At 39.9% G+C, this 25,833-nt stretch overlaps 1 protein-coding gene across 1 annotated transcript in view; it reads left to right on the top strand.

The window, feature by feature from the left end:
* The window catches only part of ANKH (ANKH inorganic pyrophosphate transport regulator), a 104,811-nt gene extending 85,709 nt beyond the window's left edge, over positions 1-19,102 (top strand). Inside the window, exons 9-12 of the mRNA XM_027739006.2 lie at positions 8,672-8,801; positions 9,836-9,959; positions 10,544-10,643; positions 13,027-19,102. Coding sequence (XP_027594807.1) covers positions 8,672-8,801; positions 9,836-9,959; positions 10,544-10,643; positions 13,027-13,143 — 471 coding nt within the window. The 3' untranslated portion in view covers positions 13,144-19,102. The remainder of the gene's footprint in view (positions 1-8,671; positions 8,802-9,835; positions 9,960-10,543; positions 10,644-13,026) is intronic.
* The last annotated feature ends 6,731 nt before the right edge of the window (positions 19,103-25,833 follow it).

Below are 25,833 nucleotides of genomic sequence, written 5' to 3'. Positions count from 1 at the left end.
ACTTGTGTTTTAACAAACATGGTCTGGGACATGAGCTAGAGTTTCACAGCATTGTAGGTCCAATAGATCAGTTACCAGCCACTGCACTAGAATTTATAAATGGAAGATTACTCAAGAGCCAACTTTCTTAAAGTGGCTTGTGTTACTGCATTAACTATGTTGAGCCTTTGCTGTTTTCTAAAGTTGACCAAGGTTATATGATTTTTTTTTGGGGGGGAGGAAGTTGTTAGCTTTTTAAGGAAGTTAGTCTGACTGTGGAACTTTAGAGTTTGAATAATAATTGAATTTTTTCAAAGCATCACACAATATCAAATTGCAGATTAATACTGCCTATCCTCATTCCCTTCCACATAATTTAAAGCAATCATACTTCATATAGTATATTGTCCAGTTCATCCAAGTTAAAGCAGTAGTAGATCCTCCCCTGTCCAAGTTCATGCTTACGGCTCTCCTCAACAGGAAGTTTTCCTGAATGTCTCCTTTTCTGCTTGTGAGAATAATTAATTCCCTCCAAAGATCTTCCAGCTGAGAGTAGCTACTGCAGTGTATCTTCATTCCTGATATTTGTTGCTTGCTTTCAGGAATACCTTTTTATAACAAAGAAGAGCTTAGTCATGGCTAGCAATTGGCTTTAAGAAACAGTACAAACTGCATTTTTTTAAGAACTGAAGTACCATATAGCATTATTTAGCCTTCTATGTAGTTTTTCCACCCAAGTTTAAAGATAAATTAAAGGAAATGTGTACAGGAACTATGTTTTGCTGCCACCGTATATACCTGTGACATTCAGTGTCAGAAGTCACTGAATGCTCAAACCCTTGAAGAGGTTGCTAGATTTGTGTACAAGGTTAATTAATTTTTTTCCAGTCTTTTATTGGCTGTTTTTATTATGCATCTCTGCATTGTTTTATTATCAAAGGTTACAACTGGGCTTGACTAAAGACAGTAAAATCCACAGCAATAAATGCCACAACAGGAAACTAGTCCCTCTCAGAGGATACAACCTCAGCTGCCGACCATGCATTCCCTGTGTGACATGAAATTCCCTGTGTGACAGAGTTCAGTGTCCTTATCTCTTATGAGTATACAAAGAGAGAACATAAAAAAGAGGTGCAGATTTTCCCCACACTCTCAAATCTTATTTCACCAATGGTTTCATTACAGCCTCGTTGTATTAAAGAGATTTCACAAGTCCTATCTTGGATATTCGTATTTTAAAAAAGCAATGTTAACTTTTAAGACTAAATCCACTTTATTTTGATTTTACTGTCATACACTATACAGATGCCAAGGACAGCTTTTAGAATAATACTATTCATCCGATGGATGAATTTGTTTTCGCTGCTTTGATTTTGCCCATCTCTGAACTCCTAGATTGTTTTTTTTTTATCTTCAGGCTGCTGGCACAGAAATAACAATTCAAAAACAGCATATCGGTAGACATTAGCTCAAGCAGCTCTTTACCTTTTCAAGGTCAGGTTTAGTTCCCACTCAGTAAAAATTATTTCAGACGTGAGTGGAACCATTCCTGCCTACTCAGGAAGACGCTGGACCACCAGAGGCAGACTTTATGAAATCCTCATCAGGACCTTGTCCCATCCATGGTACTGCACTGAGCCTTTGTCCCTGGAACAAGGGCTTCCTGTTTGCTCCAGTGAGGTGGAGACTGATGTCTCCTTCGTGATTGTTCAGGTTTCACACAAAGGGTCTATTCTGTGTGAGTGGCTGGAGCAAGCAGGAGAGGAAGCGTCAAAAATTGTCACTGCAGCATGTTTCTGCTCATACTCCATAATCGCAGTAAGAAGCAGCAAAGGCTGCAGAAAACTCAGGACAGAAGAAAATTACTAAGTTGTTACATCAACAATTTTCAGAGAGGGCTCAGGAATCTGCCAGCTTTGGTTTATTCGAGCTTTTTAGAAGTGAAGCTGTACTCAGTAAAATATCCTGCTTTCTGTAAAACACTTAAGCAGCAAAATTCAGTGGGGAGATATAATGACTACCTTAAACAATTTAGTGACCCAACCCAGCCTGAAAAATACCACCTAATTACTTTCAGCAGCAGCTGGGGGGAAAGCAGATGTGGCATCGTGTTAATACTGTTAGAGTGTCAGTGATTTGTGCAGCTGCTTGCTGTAGCTTTATTTCTGAAAACATAGTGCTCCATCATTCCAAACTATAAGGAAAGTTAGGGAAGACAGGGAGAGACTTAGATATGTGTAAACCAGTTGTTTCAGGAAGAGATAAGAAGTTAGGGAGTGTTTCCACAGGCAGGTTCTGGTTCCTTTTGTTCCTCCTCTGCTTGATAAATTTTATGATGGCTTATTTCAGCTTTACACCCCTTTCACAGAACACAAAGTTCACAGAAATCTATGCTGACTTGCATGTGCCTGAGGGATAATAATTATAAGAGAATGCCCTTGTGATTCAAGTCATCAGTATTATGCTAAATCACTTTCAAATACATCTGTGGTCTGACATTTTTACTGCTCTCAGATCCAGAGCTTTTTGCGTCATGGGATCACAGAATTGTTCAGGTTGGAAAGGCCTCAGGTCCAGCCTTTGGCTCAAAGCACTGTTCATTGTGAGGTCAGGACATGATCCCTGGGGCTTTGGACAGTCTGTTCCTGAAAACCTTACATTTCCCGTACAAGAAAAGGACCTTCTTCTGAGTTACAGGGAACATGAGCACACCTCATAATGTATCTCAATAGAGCATCACACTGCAGCAACCTTTAATGCCTCAAAGCCTCAAACAATTTGGGATGATGAATTTAGGTTTTTTGCTGTATATCAAAAATTCCTCAAAAGTGCCAAAACTGAGATTGCTTTGCAAAGACTGCTCTCTGACATGATTTACAGTAAAGATACCATATGATTCTGCATGAGTCTTCCTTGAGTCTTTAAAGGCAAGAAGTTTTTTAATTGGTTATTTTCGTGGTAAACTGATTTCCTGTCAACAGGGAATAATGCCTTTATGATAAAACCTAGACTTTTTGATTTCTTGGTCCACAATAACACACTAATCCTTTATTTGTGTAAATTGATGAGTAGCTGCATTGCCTTCCTTCATAAGAACCCTGCTGAACATTTTATGTATTGTTCAACTACCTGAGAGACTCCATAGTGGCACGCTTGCTTCAGGAGGTATTAAGACTTTGTGTTCTGTTGCACACCCAAATTCAACACATAAACACATCTCAACCGTAGTCTGAAAAGGGGCTTAACTATTAACTATTTCTGTTGTTTCAGTACTAGTAAGTAGTTAACAGGTAAAAATCATTGTTACTTCTATTCTTCATAAACATGCAAAGTGCAGTTTCCTCCAACAGTAAGTTGCTGGAGAAAGTTTTGGAGTGACAAGCCCCAGTACTACATAGTCATTTAAAGAACTAAATTTTCAAGGTCTATGAAGGTATGGATTTGAAATAGCCATAAAACAGCACTAACTATTAAACAATTTTTTCCAGCATCTTGCAAAATAAGATGTTGTACAGAGGAGGCAAATTCATCATTTTACACTGATGCAAGTTAAAACAAGCTGTTCTCTTGACTTCAGAAATGTGTCTTTGAGATCAGTTTATATTGTGTGATACAAGCTCTGAAAGGAGACAGAATTATGGAAGTTCTCTGTCTGCGTGAGAAAGAAGGGGGCCATGGAGATATTTGGCAAATCGGGAGATCTGACTGTATGAGACTCAGGCTACTTTTTGATTTGTTTATTGCACAGTTCAAAAGGCAAAATCGTATGAATAGGAGTGATAAACTTAACTGATACTATCTCAAAGATATGAGGTGCAATTCAAACCTGAGATGTGTAATAAGATGTAAAATAGATTTCCTCTGGCCTCACTGGGCACAATGTAGCATAAATGAGAATAGAGAGGTCATGAACAAGGTGTACATTAAATTAGTTAAAATATAATCCTCAGTACATACATAGAACAATGTTTTGAAGGTAAAACACCTCTCTTGTACAGCCGTACTTCTGCAAATATAATAAATTCAACAAATTATATGAAATATCTGCTGAGAAATTTTTTTGCAGGAGCAAAATATGAACTGCATTTCATCACAGAATAACTTTAAACAGGTTAACCATTTTCCATGGTAAAATCTATTATTTGAGACTCATTCCATGAGTCCATGTCTAACCTCTTTTTAAAAACATCCATTTTGGATTCCATAGCTTCTTTCTGAGGAACATAGAGCCATACCGTATCTCTGACAGTTTTTCTTCTAACTGAAGACTGCACTGAAGTCTAGAAAATCTGTACTGTTGTTCATAGCTCACTGGAATACTCTTTTGTGCCTTATATTTATCAATGAATGTCCCAAAAGACAAGCAACTTTCCAGAAGTGCCAAAAAGCAAATCAGTCTAGCACACTGCAGGTTACTATACACATGACAATAGCCTTTATTAGCATAATGTGTTATAATACATTATATAGTGAGTCTCTGAGGTTTAGTAATCCCTGTCAGCAACCAGAATAAATGGAAATAGTTTCCAGGAGATGCAAGGCCTATGAAAAGACTTAGTTTTCAAAAACTAGAAGCATTCAAACTCATGCATGCAGCCTCTGAAACAAAAATCTCATGAACAATCTTTCATCACAATCATTTGTGGAAGTCAAATGCCTCAAGTGTACTTAAGAGATTAAAGAGGAGTTAAACTGAACACTAGCAGTTTCATACTTTCCATACTGAAACAAAGGTTTGGTTCATTCTCTCAGGCTTGGCGACAGCAGAAGTTTTTAATTTTGGCTTTTTAATACGCTTAGATACTGAACTTGTTAGCTGAGAATAGCCAAGTTCCACATAAAAGTAAGCACAGCTCCTTGAGGATAATATCTAAGGCACAAGTGAGAGGGTTTTTTACTTACTTTAATGCACAGCTGGATGGAAAAAACCACTGATATTAGATATGTTGCATGTACAACATAATGCTGCATGGGATGAAGGTGCATCACAATTACTGAAATCCTGAAGGCATAACTGCCAGGAGCTCAATCCACGCAGACAGGGAAAAGGCATCTCATGCTACACTTTTTGTGCCCTTCCCTTCAGCAATTCCCAATGACATTTAGCAGGGAGACAGTACTAATCTAGCTGGACCTTTGATCTGCTCTAGTACAGCTGTACTGATTTTCTTACGGTGCTGTGAATTATTGACATATTTAGTAAATTTTTTCAAATTTTACTAGTGTAGAACAATTACCAATATCATAACACTTAAGATCAGTTCAAATTATTAAAACACCTTCAGAAATTCTTAGCTTATTATTGTTGATACAGAGATAACATCACTATAATAAATACTACTGTCTTTTTACAGACCTGCTTATTCTTGGTAGCATTCCACTCTCCAGTTTATTCCCTCATTTTTTCCTGTATTTTTAAAGTACTCATCACTGTTCAGTTGAAGTTCTGGTTAAATGATCAAAGGCTTTAACAAAACTATCCTTTAATACCATGCTGCACTCATACCATAAAACAGGAATTCAATCAACTCTGTTGCTAGAACTCCACAAGATAATTTCTTACTCCCAAAGCATCAACATGCTTCAGCCTCAGCAGCGTTGCCAGGTACAACACTCAACAGCTAACTGCAGTTGCAGCCTGGAGCTGCAGTGCCACTATGCATGTGCGTTGCTGGCTTCTGTGGAAGCTTTCACTGCTTAGGCTTCGTCTCTTGATTATATTAAATGAAAGTACAGCTGTAACCCTACCCAAGCCATTTATTCTATTTTTAACCTTGCAGACATGCAGATAAACACAAGGGGGAGGAGAAAACAGTGTTAAATTAAAAGATAGGAAGCGTGCCATAGGTAAATCTATTTCTTTAAATCTTTCCTGATCTGAGTCGCAGGAAGTCTCTAATTGTCTGTGCCACAGTCCCAGTTTTCCTGGACTGCTTGCATTATTTCATCTGTTACCATCTTCTCTGGTCTCGTATCAGGCTTCACCTTTTACCAAGGTAATGCCAAACATCATATAGACCACTCAGAATCACAAAAAAGCTGACTTCATCCTACTTTCAATTAATCTCATCTGTAATAAAATCAGCAGCTGAAATACCTTCCCTCCTTTACATGTTTAGTGTTACTCTTTTCCTGAAGTAGAGCCTGGTTTTTTTCCACATTTTAAATTTGTCTTTGAAATAGTATGGAAGCTTCCCAAGTTGCAAGCATCTAGGATTTAAATTGCGGAGGGCTTGTATGATGCAAAGCATTAATTTGTTTTCCTGAGGCTTTGTGTCCTGTGAGTAGCTGCTCATAAGAGGACATGGAGGAATCTCTGAACAAAATGAAACCAGTTATCAATTTTGCAACTAAAAGGTGGGAGCATGATGAGACAGAAATAGAAGGTCCTTATGCTGCTATGCCTCACCTCCTCAAACTGCTTCTTCTTGAGTTTAGTAGTCACTGCTGTCTTTTCCTACCAGCTGCTATGTAAGAAGTGCTCTTTGAAGTCATTTATCAGCACCAACTCTGTGCTGGCTGGGGGGGTGGGTGGGGAATACTGCAGCAACAGCTGAGGAGGAATGACCACATACCACCTAGGTATAAGTCATTACCTCTCACTGGCTAACTGACCTTCCTCCCAGGGGAGCTGGGTGGAGATTAACTCTGTTCTTATTAAGGCCAGAAGCAAACCTTAACTTCAGAGAGAGCAGGATTAAGGACAATTCCTTTGGTCACTTATTTGCTTGCCTGTCTAACCATGTTCAATATTCTTTCAAGCAGCTGTTGAAGAAGGAAAGGCTGCTTTATTTGCCTTTTGCTAGCAGTGGGCAGACTGCTGTTAGCATACACGTATGGAATCTCGCAGTACCAGTAACTATATTGCTCAGTAGGACACTAATGGCATTGCGCAGTACGATTAAGCAGTATAAAGGTCTTTGCTTTCATGAAAAGAGCAAATTATAGTTGAAGAGTGGACATCTTTGTATCTCATTTTGTTTATTGGACTTTGAAGAAAGATTTGACAAAATATTCCCTGTACTACTGCTTTACAGGTCATTTGCAGTGACCAATGGTGCCTAATGGTGCCTCCAACAATGAAAGAATTCACTCTGTTGTTGTACAGTTACTTTTTAATAACTGAATTCTCAAGCACACAACCTCTCTGCTCTGGATTGTCCCCTCTGCTTCAATTGTACCCTGTACAAGTAGGTTGGTAGGGAGAGAGCAGTGCTCAGTTCGTCTTCTGCTCTTACCTTTCTCCACTTGCTGTTCTCTGTATAGGTAATGAAGATAGACTGCAAGACAGCATCAGATTAGTCAAGTAAAACATTCAATTTTGAAAAATAAATAGTGGTTCATACCCTAAGAAGTGGAAAAACTGAAGATGAGCCTTTTTGCGGGAAGGTGAAATGTTTTGTTCACCACACAAGTGGTCAGAACGCAAGACCTCCCACAGGCCACTCGGTGACAGGCTTTGGGAAACTAATGAGGTCTGGGTGCTTGTAGGCTGGACAGAAAGGACAATTTCTGGCACATAACCAAAGAATGAGAGTAAAATCCCAGCTGTCTTGGAGGTGGTAGGACTTCAAAGACTAGGTTTAAAAACCATCTGAACACACAGGCGTGTGACAACTGGATAAAAAGAGAAGAGCTAGATACTAGGATACTAGGTTGTAGGCTGAATTATAACAGAGTGGTTACTGAGTTTTACAGACTGTATTGTACAGCCAATGTGTGTATTTTACCTGGTACGCTGGTTTGTAACTTGACAAGAAGAGTGCCAGAGCATTTAAGGTCCCAAGTTTTACACCATTCATTCAGCTCGCTTTCTTAACATCCACTTTACTACAAGAATAACAGGAAGAAATAATTTTAAAATCAGAAAACCAAATTAAATAACAAAGTAGTTATACTTGAAGGGATGCCAGGTACCCCTTCTTATGGGGGAAGTCCTGTAAGGGCTGTCAGCACTGTTCTTCAGTGAGTGAACTGAAGCCAGACCTGCCAGCCGCCAACAGCCCCCTCAGCTCAGAAGTCCTGCCTCAGTATTGACGAAAAAATTAAACAGTATGTGCTACTGCTGTACCATTTGTAATGGGTTTTTCATGGAAGTTTTCCTTTCATGTGTGGACTAAACAGCACACTCTTCAATGAAAATAACAAGACTTCATGGATTTGTGGCCTGAGGGCACTGTGTCTGCAGGACTGTGCTAACACCTTTGCCTTGCTATCAGGCATATTGCATATTGAGAGTGCGGCCATCAGCAGCACATTTAAACCCCTAGTCCTAGATTTAGATCAGATTTCTGGGTCTTTCAGGACTTCAAATCTTTAGTTACTAAAACATTTGATAATCTGTTTAGGAATATGAATGTCTTAACCAGAGCAAATGCTGTAAAAATCAAGTTCTTACTGTTTTTATAACAATTAGACCATTCAAGTACAACTGTTCGCAGGAATCATAAAAATTCTTCCTATATGCATCAGTCTCATGTGAGGAACATGAAGGGTAGGAATTGCTTCTGAAGTTAACATGTCTCTCTCTTACATATATCTGTATTTGAATGCAAGCTAAATATAAATATACAGTATGTATATTTATCATTAGTAGAGTTATCTACTCATCAGTAAGTTAGTCCAGGAGGAACTATCTTTTGCTGTGCTTCCCTTCTGAAACATAAACATTTCTTAATTTAATTTTTCCTAGCTCTGTTTTGTGATGTTTTGGACGCCAAATGTGTCAGAGAAGATTTTAGTTGACATAATTGGAGTAGACTTCGCTTTTGCAGAGCTGTGTGTCGTTCCTTTGCGCATCTTCTCCTTCTTTCCAGTTCCAGGTAAAAAAAAAAAAAAAAAAAAATTGTAACCTTGAAACCAAACCAACAGTGAGGTATGGTTATAGAATCTGGCACGGCTATACATACAAGTGTGGCTAAATGCATGCCTAGCATAAGTATCGAAGCTGTTTGTATTGAAGGTGGTGGAGACCTAGCCTATTTACATTAGTAGTCAAGATACAAATCTTGCAGTAAGAGCATCAGTCATTGGGCAGATTTCTGACTGTCAAAAGTAAAGCTTGAATTCTTTCTATTGTAGTTGACCAGGAACAAACACATGAATGGCAGTAGTGATACATGAGAGCCAAGACTGAGAGTAACTGTTTGGAATAGCATCTAGGACCACCTCCACATTAACATCATCTCCATTAGTCTCCACTTCTGCTGACAGACCCAGTGGCTTTTTCAGATACAGAGCATAAACAATACATAATAAAAGTTAATACTCTTATCAAAGAGCAAAACAAGCTTGACAGCAATAATTGAAATGTTTCTCCTCAAAAAATTTCTAGCTCTGTAATTAAATGCAACATCATGTGTTGTTTTCTGCTTATATGACAAGACCGTTTTGTAATAAAGGTAAGCTACAAATAGAAGAATAGGTACATATAGATATCTTTTTTCGTGCCTGACTGTTACACCATGTACCACAACAGATGGAAAATTTTCTTTGATGTGACTTCTCTTTAGGGAAGGGGATAGTTTTTTTTTAAATGAAGAAAAAGAATGGACCATCTATTAAATGGATTATAAGAGAGCAGCTCTTGGATTGCTGTCCATAAGTGCCTTTTTTGTTTGTTTCTTTGTTTTCCCCAAATCAATATATTAAAGCAATTTGGATACAAGATTTACTTCCTTTCTAATAGGGTTTCCCAGTGTGCAAAGTTACCAACAAGTTTCACAGTGATTATTTCTGATTTGAATTTTCATGCTCTCTGCATGAAAGAGGTGCATATGAGATGACTGACTTTTTTTTTTTACTACTCTTGCCTCCTTTTCTCCTCACCTCCTCCCCTTTCCCTGTTTCTGAACAGTGACTGTCAGAGCGCACTTGACTGGTTGGCTGATGACTCTGAAGAAGACATTTGTGTTGGCACCCAGCTCAGTGCTGCGGATTATCGTCCTCATCACTAGTCTCATCGTACTGCCTTACTTAGGGTAAATCATTATTTTTCACAAAACTGATGGGTTTGTGTTCCTCTTCATTCCTGTTCCCTGTCACTTTATAGCTGAATTTGCATAGCTCAGACTTTTTTCCCCAAGTACTAACCATGATATAAAGGCTAAAGTGTCAATTTCTGAAAAAAGAAGCTTTACAAATTTACAAGTGTGACTGCTCTGGACAGGCACAGTACTTATGTCCCATTTGAAAAATATACGCAAATATCAGAGGCAAAAACGTATCCTAAGGGGAATTTATTTCCATGTTTTTAAGTGCATTGTTAAGAAAAGTAATGGAAGAATATCTTGTTTATAAGTTAAATAATCTATTCTACAGCACTCTGTACAAGACTTAAATTCTTAGTCCATAATTAGATTCAGTGTGCTTCTAGTACTAAACAGTGTAGCCATTAAGAAACAAACAAGTCCTTTAAAATGCCGGTTATTCTCTTTGCCAATGTATTATATCTTTGAAGAAAACATTTCTAACAACAGACTGGTTCTATATGCCAGTGAAAATATAATTACAAATCATGTATTCTAACACTACCATGACTGCTTTCTTTTTATGCCACCTACAGAGTTCATGGAGCCACTCTTGGAGTAGGATCCCTTCTAGCTGGTTTTGTAGGAGAATCCACCATGGTTGCAATAGCAGCCTGTTATGTCTATCGGAAACAGGTAAGAATTTGGCTCTACAGGATCTGGTGAAAGCAGTTGATGAATACAGTGGATTTTAGTTCAGATTAGGAGTACGCTTTTGAAATGTAACTCACCGGCATCCCCACTTACTGAACTTGGTTTGCTTCCCTGTTTGGTCTCAGGAGTGTGCAACTTGGAAATTCTTTGAGTTGAAATAAAACCAAAAGGTACCCTCCAGCTGCTAGTGATCATTCAGGCCATGGGACGTGCTGGTCTGATGTGATCCTCTTGTTCCTCAAAACACATGTATCATGGGTAGCATGTCCTTACCACCACCTGTGTTGCACTGTATATCTACTACTACAGTACAACATAGCATTTTTATGTAGACATGGAAACTACTCGTCCAAGCTTCTTATTGTATATGTGTGTGTATATATATATATATACACACATATATAATCATAGAATCACAGAATCACAGAATGATAGAATGCTTTGGGTTGGAAGGGACCTTAAAGTTCCAACTAGTTCTAGCTCCCCTGCCATGGGATGTGTTACGTGGTGTATACATATATATCTCTGTGTACTTCTATTTCATTATAAAAATAGCTCTGCTGAAAATGGACAAAAAGTACAGTTGCTTATGTACTTTTGCCATCTAGAGAAGTGGTTTAAAACAAGATATACTCCTGCAGCAGTTGATAATAACAGCTTACAAATAATTAAACAGGGGAGGTTTTCTCCCTGGCATATTTTTATATTTTTCACACACTACAACCCTGCATGTACAGAGTAGTAGTGATACATGGATTTCAAAGAATATTCCACTAAATTACGTTCAAACGCAGGATAAATATTGTCTGGGTGACTGGGTACATCACAGTGCCTGCATGTTGTGTCCTTCCAGTTACACATTCAAGGCACTGTGTAGGGCACCAGGTCTGACTCTGGGCAGAAACAGCATGGTTGTGTACCTCATTCCATAGTACACCTCTGTGGGTGGAAGCAGAAAATGTAATCTATGCAGTGAATGTTTCTTTCTTAATTAGACATCTTATGAAGTGCCAAATGGAGATATCCACCACTCGTGTTTTTGGAAAAAAGTACAGAAGATGGAATATCTAAAAGCCTTGTATTGGAACAACATAAAATCAGTTTTGATATGTATTAACAGTGCAGGCCATGGCAGCAGATCAAAATGTCAAGGTTCATAAGACAGTAGAAGAATCATGATCTCTGTCATGATCAGTCTGTCATATTTTTCTTGAGAACCAAAGAGTAAAACCTGTAGACTCTGAAATGGCCTGTTCTTGGCCTGTGGTTTCACAAAATTGGACTAATGTCCTCATTGCTTGTTTGTTACAGTCATAGTTCATAGAGTGTTTCTGGCCAGGTGCTTCATTTTTTACAGTGGTGAGTGCAGGTAGTAGTAGTAATAACTGTGCCAACCTAATTTATTCTTTATTCAGTGTGACAGTGGCAGAGCCAACCAGTAGCTCTATGCACCAAGTTGCTTTCACCTATAGTTTGAGAGCTGCAAATCAAGTGTTTTGTAGGCACCTCTGAAATTTTGAAATTCTGATGTGCCCAGCTCAGCTGAATCAATAATACCTGTGGGGGGGATATTTTGTCAGCTGTCCAATTGTTTTCTGTAATACTAGTCAGCCTGCTGAGAAGTGGGTAATAAGGAACAGATGCTTCAACTTGTTTTGTAGGGGGTTGAACGCTTCTTAGCTTTACTAATCCAGGACATCCTGGATGAATCATAGGACTCTTGAATGACCTCTTGCTCCTGCTAGCCAAAAATACTCTAATATTGCTTGGCCTTGGTTGGGTGGAGGATCACAGTGGACTGGCAGTACCAAGAAAAGCCAGAACGTTCGCATCTTGTAAAATGCTTGAAGTTTGAAATTTGAGAAATTAGGTTGCCACCTCTGTTTCATTCCCTAGAGCAGCTTTTGTTCTCCCATATTTTGTTGGCTTGGGGTTTTTTTTTGTTTGTTTGTGGGGTTTTTTGTTTGTTGGGGTTTTTTGTTTTGGTTTGGTTTTTTGTTTGTTTTTGTTTTTTTGGTTTTTGTTTTTTTTAATAAAAAGTCTGTGATGTAAAAGATTCCAGATGCTCTCTTCCCTCCAGTCATGGCTGAAGCCTGTCTTGGATGTTGCTTAGCATAAGAAAGCCTCTATGATTGCATTTATGTTAGAAAGGAGAAAGCTGAGCCCCAGAAAGGTTATGAAAATCTTCTAAGTTAATCCAAGTTATTAGTGACAAGCCACAAATATGACACAAATATTCTAGTTTTTACTAAAATACTCTAAACAAACCAGGTTCCCACCTCACTACTCCCAGGTGCAGAAAGTTCATTGGAGTGTGTTCATGCACAACTTACTGATAGGTGTCTGAATGCTTGTTTCAATCTAGAAAAAGAAGAGGAATGAGAATGAGACAGCTGTAGAAGGTGAAGACTCTGCAATGACCGACATGCCTCACACGGAGGAAATGACAGACATCGTAGAAATGAGAGAAGAGAATGAATAATAAATGGGATGCAATTGTTCTCTGCAGGGACGATTGGAGTGACACTTCAGCATCTTGTCGTCTCTCATACTTTTTCGTTTGTTCATTTTTATTTTTGTAATAAAGAGGCCTTGATTTAAAAGGTTTCAGATAAATTCTCTAGCATACTGAGTATGCTCTCACTGATGAGGGACCTAAAAAGAGGTCTTTGCTTCTTTATTTTTTTTTTCCAATTGAATTTGTTTTCTCACTCCATGCAAACATAAAAGATACAATTGCATCACTGTAGAGTCTTCCTTACTTATGCATCTACCTTCTCTGGACAATCTGCATTTGTCAACCAAAGCCCTGCTCTCTGTGCATGTGTGTGTGTGCGTGTGTATGGGCATGCACTTGCACGCTCACACGTGCACACTGGCACGTGCCACTGGCTCAATGCTACTGCCATAATCCTTCTCCCTCCCCTCTTTCCTTTTCCTTCCTTTTCTTCATGAGAAATGTAAAGGAAAAGAAGTTGGAATACAGAGCTTTATTTTACTTGCTTGAAAATGACTTTGCTACATAAACTAATATACTATGGTGAACTATATCTTTTTGTTTGGCCTCGTCACTAGAGCTTATACTGCACAGGGTAAAAGACAGGGAGGAACATGTAAGTCTCCACATACAACGTGGAGAAAAACAGGTTCCTCTCTCGTATTAAAAGTGTGTGGATGTATATATACACACACAGGTACATAAACAGAGACATACATACATATATATTTATATATGTATGTATGTATATGATAAATAAAGTACACACAGGACAAGAACTCTATTTAGCTTTCATTCCAGCAGAAAGATAATAATCTTTTGAAAAATGTAAACATTTAATTCAGAATTTTCTTGAATCATTAAGCCCCACCTTACATATAATTTTCTTTAGGGAAAAAGAGCAGGCACTATCCTCTTCTGAAGAGGGTGATGGCAACTGATAAACTACAACTGTATTTCAATTAAACAAAAATAAATATTGATAAGCTTTACCAAAGTTCTTGTCCACTGATCTAACTTTAATTTTTAAAGGTTGATTTGCTCTATATACTTATTTCTGGTGCCTCTATATTAAAAAAAAAACAAACATAACATATGCAGGATACCATGGTATATCACGTTACTACACATAGCTCGATGAAATTTTTTATATAGAGATACACATAATCACGTGTGTGTATATGTATATATACTTATATACACATGGCACACACACTCATATGTATGTTTTGCTATAATATATTTACCTATGCAGTAGGTCAAAATCCGTATGGTGAATCTCAAGTACTGGTGGTCCTCCAAGTTGATAATTAGGGACTTTGTTTATATGTTTGCTCTCAAGGCAGGCATTATGTGGGAGCTGGGAGCTGCTCACACCAGTCCTCCAGTGCTGTGCACGGAGCAGGCGGCGGGCGCTGTGTGGCTGTGGCTGAAGTGGGTTAAATAACAGAGCGTGAGGTCGGGTGGGTGATTCAAGTCGGGTGGAAATGAAGCCTGTGTAAGAGATGACCAGGGAGGTTTTGGGTGCCACTGATGATGGCTGCGGCAGCAGCTTGTATTTCTGTGCTCTTCTGTGTTTGGCTGCAGGGCAGCGTTCATTACCGGTCTGTAGTACCTTGGGTTCTTTCAGATTTAATCACGTCAGAGTCTGGAAACCATTATCCTCCATCCTATATCCATAAACCAGTTAATTTAAACCTTATTTAGTAAAAGTATATTTTTCTAAGTTGTGGAAATTATTATTTAATTGTGGACAAATTCCTAGATTTATTTGCCAGGTAGTCCCAGCACTCAGAGAACTGATCAAAACTAAACATTACTTTAAATGTTTTATCAATATATGTGTATGTAGACATACACATGTGTATAAATATATATATATTGTATATTATGTACATTTATTTTAAACTACAATATGTTTCCTATTTTTCCAAGTTCAGCTAAAAATGTCTCTACAAAACTACAGAGTTGACTAGTAACCAGTTATGGCCATCATGAAAGGCATTGTATCAATGAACTTTACATTTTATCGGAAACATTTGTACCAATTTGTTACATGTGCAAATGCAATAAGAAAAAAAGGTAGAAATTACTGTGTTAACTAACAGATTTGCAACTTCACTTCTCAGTTAATGAGCAGTGGCCCTAGGATGGTAAGACTAAATCCATTTACCACGTTTTTCTGTGCCACCATGGGGTAAATCCTGGTTTTGACAGTAGTTTAAAACAAAATTTTAAAAAAACCCCTCAGACAAAGTTATGTGTGCAGAATGTAGTCTGTACACATTCATGAATACAGGTTCTCAAACAATCCTGTGTATATAATGTGTATATAGACTGTTACAGATCACAGTGGCCATTTGAGGTCTCCTCTATTCACGTAGTTTTGGTTTCTCCAGTACATTTGTATTCAAGTCCACAAGATACAGTTTTTCAGGAACTGTAGAGATGAAGCAAGAAAATATTTTTGTGTAATATTTCTTTGGTACATGACTAAAATTCAAACAGCAGTATTTTTGAAAAATGTTGAGCATTACCAATGTAGGTTTCAAGATAGTAATTGCACCAAAAAGTAAAAAATTGAAAACAAATTAAAGGAAAACATGGAGGCTTGTGCTTTACATAAAAGTTGAACAAACACTAAAGTTGAATTATTGGTCACACAGAGATAAACTAATGGTATTGTAAAAGATAAATTTTCAATTGTGTGGGTAATACTCACTAGTCCTTTATTTTGCAAGATACTGAATGAGCACAGGAGTGGTGGGATTTGTGTGAGAATTTAAGCAGTGACATAAAGACACGTGCATTGCATCGCTTTCTGCTTCCTGCAGGTCATGTGTTTCTTTTCGTTGCTCTGCTGGATTAACAAAATGTGATGACGTTTCTGCAGCGAGTGATTCCAAGCCAGCCCCTCGTGCTGGTTCAGGTGCTCGCTGGGGGACAGGCAGGGTTCTCAGCAGGAAGAGGTATGTCCAGGTTGCTATTCTTCTGTCCCTTGCAGGCACTGGTTATGCTTCTGGGTACTGTTGGCAGGAGCTTCAGTGACCACTTGAAATGTTGCTGCTCCAGCTCCCAGTCAGTGGCAAATTAGCTGGACTGGTGAAACAGCCAGTCTGATGAGTTACAGGCTGGGAGTGAGCAGCCATCCTCTATGGCCAAAGCCCCAGTCAGAGCATTACTGATTCGAGTATCTCAGGCAGATGCTGGTTCTGCACCTTTGCCTTTCGAAAAGGACTTCCCTGAGTTCTAGTAAAATGGCTTAGCTGTCTCTGTCTTGTGCTGTTGCTTATGAAATGGTTATCTATCTCTGTGGTAATTATTTTACAATAGAAACATGTTACGTTTCTGTGTCAGAGAGCTGGAGCGCAGTCATCTCAATGAATTCATGTGGAGACTTGGCCTTTCCAGACTGAATTATACAATCGAAGTTACAATAAAAAGCGGAAAAATGTTGATCTTCATCCTACATCTCATGTTGCAGAACAATTTGCACAGTGGGAAATAAGAGCAGAACACTGATAAGCTGTGGATTAATGTTCCTCGGCTTTTAATACATTTGCAAAATTGTGTTAACTTGTCTTGAGCTTTCCTTTTTCAGAATTAACAGGAAACACTCCAGGTTTTTCCCTCACTGCTTTAAGCAGGCTCTCACGCTTAACAAGCCGTGGACTCGATGCACAAAGCTCTGCATTTCTCAGCCAGTGCCTGAGGCCATTTGGGTGCACCAGCGGGTTCCCAAGGCATGGAGCAGTCCTGCTCCCCATCCCCCTGGCGCAGCCATTCCAGGCAGGAGGGCTCAGTTCCCTGCTTGTTAGATAGAGCCACCCTGAGTGAGAGGATTGGGTAAGTAACAGAGAAGTCTTTTGTTTTCTACTCATTTTGCTGCTAAATATTTCTTTTGAGCAGGAGATTTATATCTGGCTCTTGCTTAGTGTTTCACCAAATCTGCAGCCAGAGAGGAGCAGCCTGAGACGGAGGGTTAGCTGATGAATGCAGCTGATTCAGGGCAGGCCACGGCACATGAACAGAAACCTTTTGAAGGCAGGAGTGCCTGCTTTTGTGGGATGGCGCCTCATGCTTAAAAAGAGGGGAGAAAGGATGCTTTCAGGCCCAGGCACCAGAATTGTCAGGCATACTTTCGTGTTGGGCTGCAAGGTGGCAACGGGAATCGAGCATCCTGCAGCTCGAGCATCCCAACCCCACTGCCAGCATCCTCAGTGAAGTGTGGGACAGTGTAGAGAATGGCGTGGCAGCAGTATTGGCTCTGTCTCTCACTGAGGTTTTGTCGTTGTGGCATGGTTGGCACAGGGTTGAGTGCAGCTGGTTGTTACCTGAGGATAATTGCAGGATTAGTCTACTGGAAGGCCATGCATATGTATATAAGTGTGTATACGAGAGTGTTGCACAGGCAATTTTATTACAACCTCTGTATAGTTCATTGGAACAAGGAAGTCTAAACACAAACAAGTCTAAACATGATTTTAATGTGGGACTAGTACTAAGCCATTTTTAAAAACTGCAGTTTAAAGCTACATGAAAGAGTAAATAAAACAGCAGACCTATACCAGTAAGCTAAAGCATGATTTAGATCAGTAAGCTGGAATGGGAGAGAAAGAGGACATGTTGAAAATCTTACGGGTAATGTATACCCATCCTGAATACAACAGCATGGTGTGGATATGAGGGAATCAAAGGGTAGAAAACACCAGAGCTGTGGCTGCTGCCATTTCCCTTTCAGCTGCCCTATAGAGGGACTGAAGGATGAGGAAGTGTGTCCATGAAACACCACTTCTAAGTATTTTGGTTTCCAAGTGAAAGACTCTTCAGAGAGAAGAGTATGAAACATCTTAAGATGATTCAAGTAGAAATAAACCAGCATGCAGGTTTTATAATGTGTGGCGAGGAGGCACTACATAGTTTCCTGTTTCTGAGTAACTGGCAGGTTTGAATTAAGGAAACATCACATAAATATTAATTAAACAAAAGACAAAATTATCCCAATTTTGGTATCAAATTGGCATTTCTCAAATACCAGCTAAACCATAATATGTTAGGATTCCCTTCCCCCATTCATATTTGGTTTTTTACTAGAATTCAAGTGCAGCAAGCCATCTTTTTTTGAGGGAGCAACCTCCTGTGGAGGGGATACAGTGCAGAGCAGGCTGTGGGGGCTTGTGGCAGAGTACCAGGTGGAGGAATGAAGAGCTCCCGATTTATTCTGTGCTCTGCAACACACTGTATAGCAGCCTGACAGCATCATGAAACAAGGCAGAATTGTCAGCTTAGCAGCAAACTTGGTCCAAGTGTGGTCGCAAGCTGTGGCAGCCCTGCAGAGCAGCAGAAGGCCATGGGATGCAGGGTAGCCCTGGCTCCGAGCTCAGGCTCAGACAGCCTGTGTGGATTTTCTTTGGAGAGCCAAGTTCAATTGTCAGTGCATAGATGCAATCCTCAGCAAAACCATTGCCAGACTTCTCAGTAATTGGCACCTTCTGAACAAAAAGGCTAAAGACAAATATGAGGGCAGAGCTTTAAGCTCAGCTTGGAGCGTGGACTTGCACAGAAGGGCATTTTGGCCACAGATCGTGGAAATTAATTGTACAGTTAGTGGGCTTCAGTCTCAGCATTTCATAGTCACAGATTACACTCTATCTTAGTAAAACAAAGAATGGCAGTATATTTCTAGGTCGTCTTTTGCCTGTAATCCTGAGGGGAAAGTTTTCCTTAGTATTAGCAAGCCTTGTCACTGCTCAAATCAATTTATTGGTTTTATCTCATTATTTTCTATTATTCCTAGTTCAGTGTCTTCAGACATTTCCTTATTTTCTTCTGAAGGCTCCTGCTAGGCTCATTTTGTCTGTTGGCATTTTGAGAAGGAAAATGTAATTGTCATGCTGACTGAACGTCAAGTAACGTTGTGATTAAAAAGTAGCTTACAACAAAACTCTTCTTTGATGGAGTGTTTTTTACTTCTCATTTGCTAAGCTGGAAAGGAGAGTCAAAAAGTAGAAGGAGTTGGGGAGTGTCTTTATTTAAAATTAAGAATTAATTGAGTTAATTTAAGTTCATTTCTTAACTCCAGCCACCTTGTTACTTTCTAGTGATCTGTGAGACCATGACCCAAACTTTTACAGCGAAGTTAGCACTGCATCCCCAGAGCAGCACAGAATAGTTTGAAGTATGTAGGCTTCACATATTTCACAACTGAATGTATAACAATGGGTTCGAGAGCCTGATCAACAGGGGCAGTCCATTTTGTTTAAAATCCATCTGGACAAGAGCAGCCTGGTCCAATGTCGAAGGTGGCCCTGCTTTGAGCGGAGGGGGACTTAACAAGATAACTGGCTGCAATCCCCTTCCCGCCTAAATTGTTCTCTGATTCAACCAGGAACATAGAGGGGTCCCTTCATCTTAAAGAACTTAAGATTGCTTGCCTGTTTTTTAGGGTTTAGGTTCAGGGTTAGGAGATAGTGCCTAACAGGGGTCTACAATGTAGACACATGAGCAAACATCTGAGCTGCACAGATTCTTTTGCTGATGACAAAATGTTCATATTGCAGAACCAGCTGTACATTACCCTCCCACCCTCTGGGAGCCCACAACAAGGACAAAGCAAAAATAAGTTATTGTATCTGCAGATGAAGTATTTGAGTACTGTTCAGCGCTTTTCCCATTAACTCTCTAAGCAAAACCACCTGAAAACAGTAAGCAATTGCACCTATTACCTGCTTCCTCCCATCTCTCTTTCTGTGCATCATTCAGTGCTTAAAAAAAAAGCTACCCTTTCTCGTAACTCCTTTCTGTAATCAAGGTAATGCAAAGTCAATACTTATGTAATAAAATGGCTTGGCCTATCTGCAAATGAGAGCATATAAATCCTCTCTTAGGAAAGGATGTATTTCAAAATTGGAACAGCAGCTTTATCCATAATTCAGCAAAAAAACTCACAACAGAAATGCAAAGAAAAAATTGCAGAACTGAAAAAAAGAAAATTGATTGCATTAACTTTTAATGAGAATACTACCTGGGTGGAAAGTAAGGTGTATGTACACATGCAGAAAACAGCAGAGCCTGGAACTAATGTTCATTACTCAACTTTGTAGTTTGCTCTCCAAAGCAGCACGAATGTTACTCTGCTTTTGTGTCCTATTATGATGAACAAAAAAATCCCTCCTGAGCTATAACAAAACAACTGGAAGGCTACAGGCAGCAAATTTACTGGTTACTTAGACCAACTGATTTTATCTTCAGACTTCGCAAGCACCACAACATTGCAAAAGCAAAAACTCCATAAAAGTTAAAGGGACCTATTTTTGTAGATGACATACCCTTACTTATTACCATCAACAAGTTTTTCACTTCACTTACTTAAGGTTTAATAAAAATACCTGCAGTATCTAGTATATTTTTAAAAAGCAAACGCACAAGATGCGAAACTCAACCTGTGTTTTCAAACTGGGCAGAAATGGCCCCCACCATCACAAAGGCAAGCAAGCTCAAATCCTGGTGCTTTGGCAGCACAACCTAGCAGCATTCCCAAGCTTGAGAAAGCCTTGTTTGGTCTATATGGAACAGAAAGCTTCTGGGAGTGCCTAAGGAGGAGCACATGTGAGTGTAGAGGAGTGAGTGTGTGTATGGGGAGAGAGACAGACGGCTGCAAATGAATGAGTTGAAGCATCTTTTGCAAGCACCCTGCGCTATGTTACCCTGCAAGGACCACACTGGTGGGCAGATTAGCCCATTCTATTATCATCTTTAGTGAAAGGTTCACTTTAGTGAGAGGTTATCAGGCAGTCTCAGTAGATACTAGTTACTAGATAAAGACAAACTTTACCGTGCAAACTGTCTCAGCTTTTGCAATGGAGCAGCCAGTATCACACACCCTGCTCTCTCCGTCTTTGCATACTTGAGCAGAGCCTGCCACAAGGTCACTCCAGAAGTAAACTACAAAGGTTGAGCAAAACCTAAAGTGCAGAGCAGCAGATGAGGACTATTTTGTCTTCACAGCAGGAAATTATCATGGAGGAGAACCAAACTGTGTAGATATAACTCCTAGGAAGTCTCTTAAAAGAGATGGAGTTTCTGAACAAAGATAGCTTTGACCACATCATGCAAGGTCAGACTCCACCATTAATAACATAAGACTACAAAGATAGAAGGTTCTCCAATCTCAGAGGGGTGCTATAAGGATAACATTCACTAATGCTGGTGACGGATGCTTGGATAATACAGGGAACAGTGTCACAGAAATGCCTAAAAATTAGAATATTTGCATGTTCTAATTGTGCCTTTGGGTTCTCTAAAATTGACTTGTTTTTAGTTTTATGGAAATACTTTTATAATTGGGAGCGAGGAGTAGTGTCTGGAAGCAAGATCCTAAAAAAAAGCAGCCCAAAATCTGAAGACTCTTGCTTAGTAAAGAGGGAAAAGGAAGTTTGGGAGCCTTATCTTTTCCTGACGTGGCCCTCTGACCATGGATTATTCTGCAGGACAGCATCTTATTCTCAACAGGCTTACAATGCTGAAAGAGGCAAGAGCAATAACTGGCCACACTTTGCTGAAGTTGCATTGGGATTAAGGTCAATTCTCTATAGAAAAATTCTCTACAGAAAAGGCCCCATTTTTCAGTTTGCTTCTGTAATTTGAAGGTAATCTGAGAACTAGGGAAATGCATATTTCACCTGAGAGGTATCACTTGGTTTTCATGTCTTTCAGAATATCTTTCAGCATCAGATTCAAATTCTTTTAGTAGGATAAAGGTGGTTTTATGCAAAGCAGTGTGCCTAATAGCCATCCTCAACTACTTAAACAAGTCAATTTTGCAAGGACTGTAGGTGTCAAGCCAGAGCACCGTTTGGAACTACAGTACAGGGATCCTAGATTTTAAATGAAATGTTACCTCATGCATCATCTTCTGTCGTACTTGTAGAATTCCAGTTGATTTCTGTCAAAATAAATGTTGCTTTCTATAATTTGTACACATGCTATAGCTACTGGTTTGGGTTTTTTTTTTTACTGACCATTTTTTTACTGACCATTTAAAGCTTTGCTTTAAACATGTGGGTTTTCTTTAAACTCTAAAGAAACCAATGAAGGTTACAACTTTGTACATTTTTTAAATCACTGCTAAGGTCAGAAGTATAAAAGTATGTGTCACATTAAAATTGAGTGCTCTTTATGTATTTAGCAGAGATGTATGTTTTTGCATTGTTAAAAAGAATGATCTATGCTTTCTTTGAGGGGGATCTGTGCTCCAATATTGTCCAATAGCTTTCATATTCTAATTACTTTAATTAAAGTTCTAACAGTTTGCATATGATTAATGATTCTGATTGCTTCTGTTTTATTAATTCTGATAGTCTGACATGGTCTAAAATGCTCTTCTCATTTGGAACAAACAAAATATACTTCCTGGTGAGAAATTAATCCAACATGCAAATTGTTTTTGAACTATGAGCATGATGCTGCCAACTGCAAGGTCTTAACTTGAAGTTAATGAAATCCAAAAGTATCCATAAAATGATACAAGACAAGCTCTTTATTTCTACAAAACTTCCAAGTGTCGTTGATATGGAAATACCATGGTCAGAATACTTTTTCCATACTAAATCAAATACTTTTATAATTCCTGTTAAATAAATACTTAGTATTAAAAGGAGAGCATTATTCTCACCAGGCCAAAGCAATGTCATGAGAAGATGCTTTATCCATCCATTTGGCAAGTCACCAAAGCTGTTCTTATGAAGCTGCAAAAACATTCCTAATCAAAAACGTTTTATTTTGAACATGTTCTCCCAAATGACCAAATCTGAGCCACCCAGGGCTAGCCAGAAGACTGACTATGGGATCACAGCTTTTAATGTCTCTCCTGATTTGACACTTGAGCAGCCACTGTTTTTAAAATGGCCTTGGAGAGGTACGATGGTTGGGCTTTGCTCATATTTTCCTCATGACCCCCCTGGGACACTGCTGCCTCAGCTCTCCCCATGCTGGCCCACAGCACAGACGCAGACTATGCTCTCAGAGAGAAGCCCAGCTTCTCCAGCCCACAAAATGACCTCCTCTCATACTGCTTTCAGTTTCAGGCAGCCTTAGGATTCCCCACCTCTTGTCAGCCCATCAATTCCTTCCTGTTTCCTCTTGTCTCCTCTCCTTGGGGCTCCATGACCACCTTCCCATCCCACTGGCATCTGTGGCCACATCCCCAGTACAGTGCAGGGGTTGGCAGTTTCCTGGCCTCTGCAGGGTGTGTCCCATCTTCCCTTTGATAGCGCTGGGAACAGGAGCTCTGTTTCTCCTGGACTTCGGTGCAGGGCTGTCCAGGGGACCTTTCGGAGAACTTGAACTGGCTGTGGCTCTTGCCATGTCCAGCTCCCCCTTCTCGATCTCCAGCCATGGCTAGAGAAAGGATCAGCTTATGTCTGGTCACATTCCTGCCCGAGACTGGGAATGCTGAGTGGGGCAGGGAATATAATTAGGTCATCTACACCAGCAGACGATAACTCCCTTCACCGCCCACAGGCACACACTCATTAGCTGCTGGCACCCGCCACTGCTGTCCCATGGCCACTTGCACAGAGCGTGCCCTGACCTTGTCCAAGCTCTCCATGCCCAGAGCACTGGCCTGGCAGGAGGCCATGCTAAAAAAAAAAATGGAAAAAAAAAAAAAGAGGCTCTGTTAGGGCTCAGAAAAAGATACTGCCTTTGTGCCTGACGGCTCTCCATGCCCGCTTATGAGGGCAGGGCCAAGGAAGCCAACATCCCTATGGTTTGGAAAGCCAGAGTCTGTTTGGAAACAGTTTGAGAATTTCTGCTGCACTGCTTTGTTTTGAGAAGACTGAGCAAGACCAAACGATGCAAACAGTCATGTGGCAGTGATTTTGACTTCTCTTAAACTACCTTGTACTCTTTACTTTGCTCTTCCTAAGCAAGAAAGGGTCTGATCCAAAGCAGGTAAGAAGTAATACATGCAGTATGATGTCAAATAGCATTATTAATTCACCTTCTTAACCCGTAGTCTTGAAAGTCTCCCTCCCTCCCATCAGCAGCCCCTCCTCTGACTTTTCCTCCATCAGTAATGATGACAATTAGCTCTTCCATCAACAACATATACTGAAATATAATCCAGTTTATTTCCCTAAAGGGCATGCAAAAACCTTAGATGAGAGAGTGCCCAATTCCACACAGAAACTCTCCCGTTTGTGGGTGGTGCTTCATAGCATTTGCTTTTGTGTCCAATAATCATTGACAAAGTGGGGGAACATGGCTATGCTGGAGGTTTATAGCATCCGTACTGGTGGGGGAAGATCTGTTCCATGCCAAGGAACAGAAAAGGGCTCTTTATCACAGACAGGTAAAAAAATACTGACACTAACAGAGGTATGGCACTAGGAGAGCAGAAGCCCTGCTGTTGCCTTTTGGCTGGGCTTGTCTGTAAATGACACTTCTGAGCAAGGTGTTGGATGATCACAGTGAATACTCTCCCAGTCCTTGTGACATGCAGGGAGGAAAACCAAGGCCTAGGAGTGGCTGCTGAGGAAGATACAACCCAGGAGAAAGTCAAGCAGTAATTATTAACTCTCTACACAGGCTGTTCTGTAGCTGTGAAAAATGGGCCTCCTCTAGGTGACATAAAAGGTGAAGAATCTTCCTGTGTCTCATGAGCAGAGAAACATTTTCCTGGCAGCTGGAGCCATGCTCCCAAAACTACAGCCAAAATAGATTGCTCTGTGCTCAGCTCATCTACCATGAATAAGTACTTAATTCATACATCATCCAGTGCAGTATCTCTTTGAAGAATCAGGTGTTTTGGTGGCAAACCCCACCAAGGTTAACACAGTCCCTGCAGTGCAACAGAACTGCCTTCACAACTGCAGATCTTACACCTTCTATCCTGGCTCCTCAAAGAAAATTTCACATTGTTATTTCCTTCACATTTTCCATGTTGTTGTTTTACATCTTCTCTTTGGGAAGTCAGACATATCAGAATGAGCATCCATGGGACGGGGTGATGGGGGGACCTGGATCTTTCATCTGGGAGTCTTACAAACTGGTTGATTTGGGAGCAATCACAGATTTGCTTTAAACAGCCATAAGCATTGCTTCAACTTATTTTTCTTTTTCACCTACTACCTCTAAAAATATTTTTTGTAATTGAAAGACGTTTTATGTTTGTAACATGGTTTGATGAGACAAAACCCAGAACATCTGAGTGAAGAGAGCTCTAAAGAGGGCTCATCAGTAAATGAACACCATGGAACCACTTGATTGTCTAAAAGTAGCATTAATATTAGATACTAAAAGCTAGTACATAAGTGCCATGTGCCAGTCCCCTGTGGTAATACCTGCAGGAGGTGCAGGAGGCCAGTGATGCTCCAGCTGGGTGTTTGCTGGGGATGATCTTAGGGGCCTGAATGGAAGATGAGGGTCTGAGGCTCACAGAAGGAGGCAGCTTGGCCTGCCACTGTGTACGTGCTATTTAACACAAGGGAAATAAACTGTTAACTCCCTGAAGTTTGGTAGGTTTCCTGCTGGTTTAGTTGTAAAACCCCCCCTTCCCTCTTTGTTTTCAACCCTATTAGCCAAGCAGCATAACAAGAGCCCAGAGAAGAAATTTTATTGATTCTTCTGCCCACCTCCACCCCTCAACACCATAAATTCAAAAGAGATACTCAG

The sequence above is a fragment of the Pipra filicauda genome, unplaced genomic scaffold, assembly GCF_003945595.2.
Source record: "Pipra filicauda isolate LSUMZ 115617 unplaced genomic scaffold, ASM394559v2 scaffold297_size1274073_pilon, whole genome shotgun sequence".
In the NCBI taxonomy this organism is placed as follows: Eukaryota; Metazoa; Chordata; class Aves; order Passeriformes; family Pipridae; genus Pipra; species Pipra filicauda.
The sequence above is the reverse complement of the archived record's forward strand: the minus strand, read 5'-3'. Positions and strand labels throughout refer to the sequence as shown.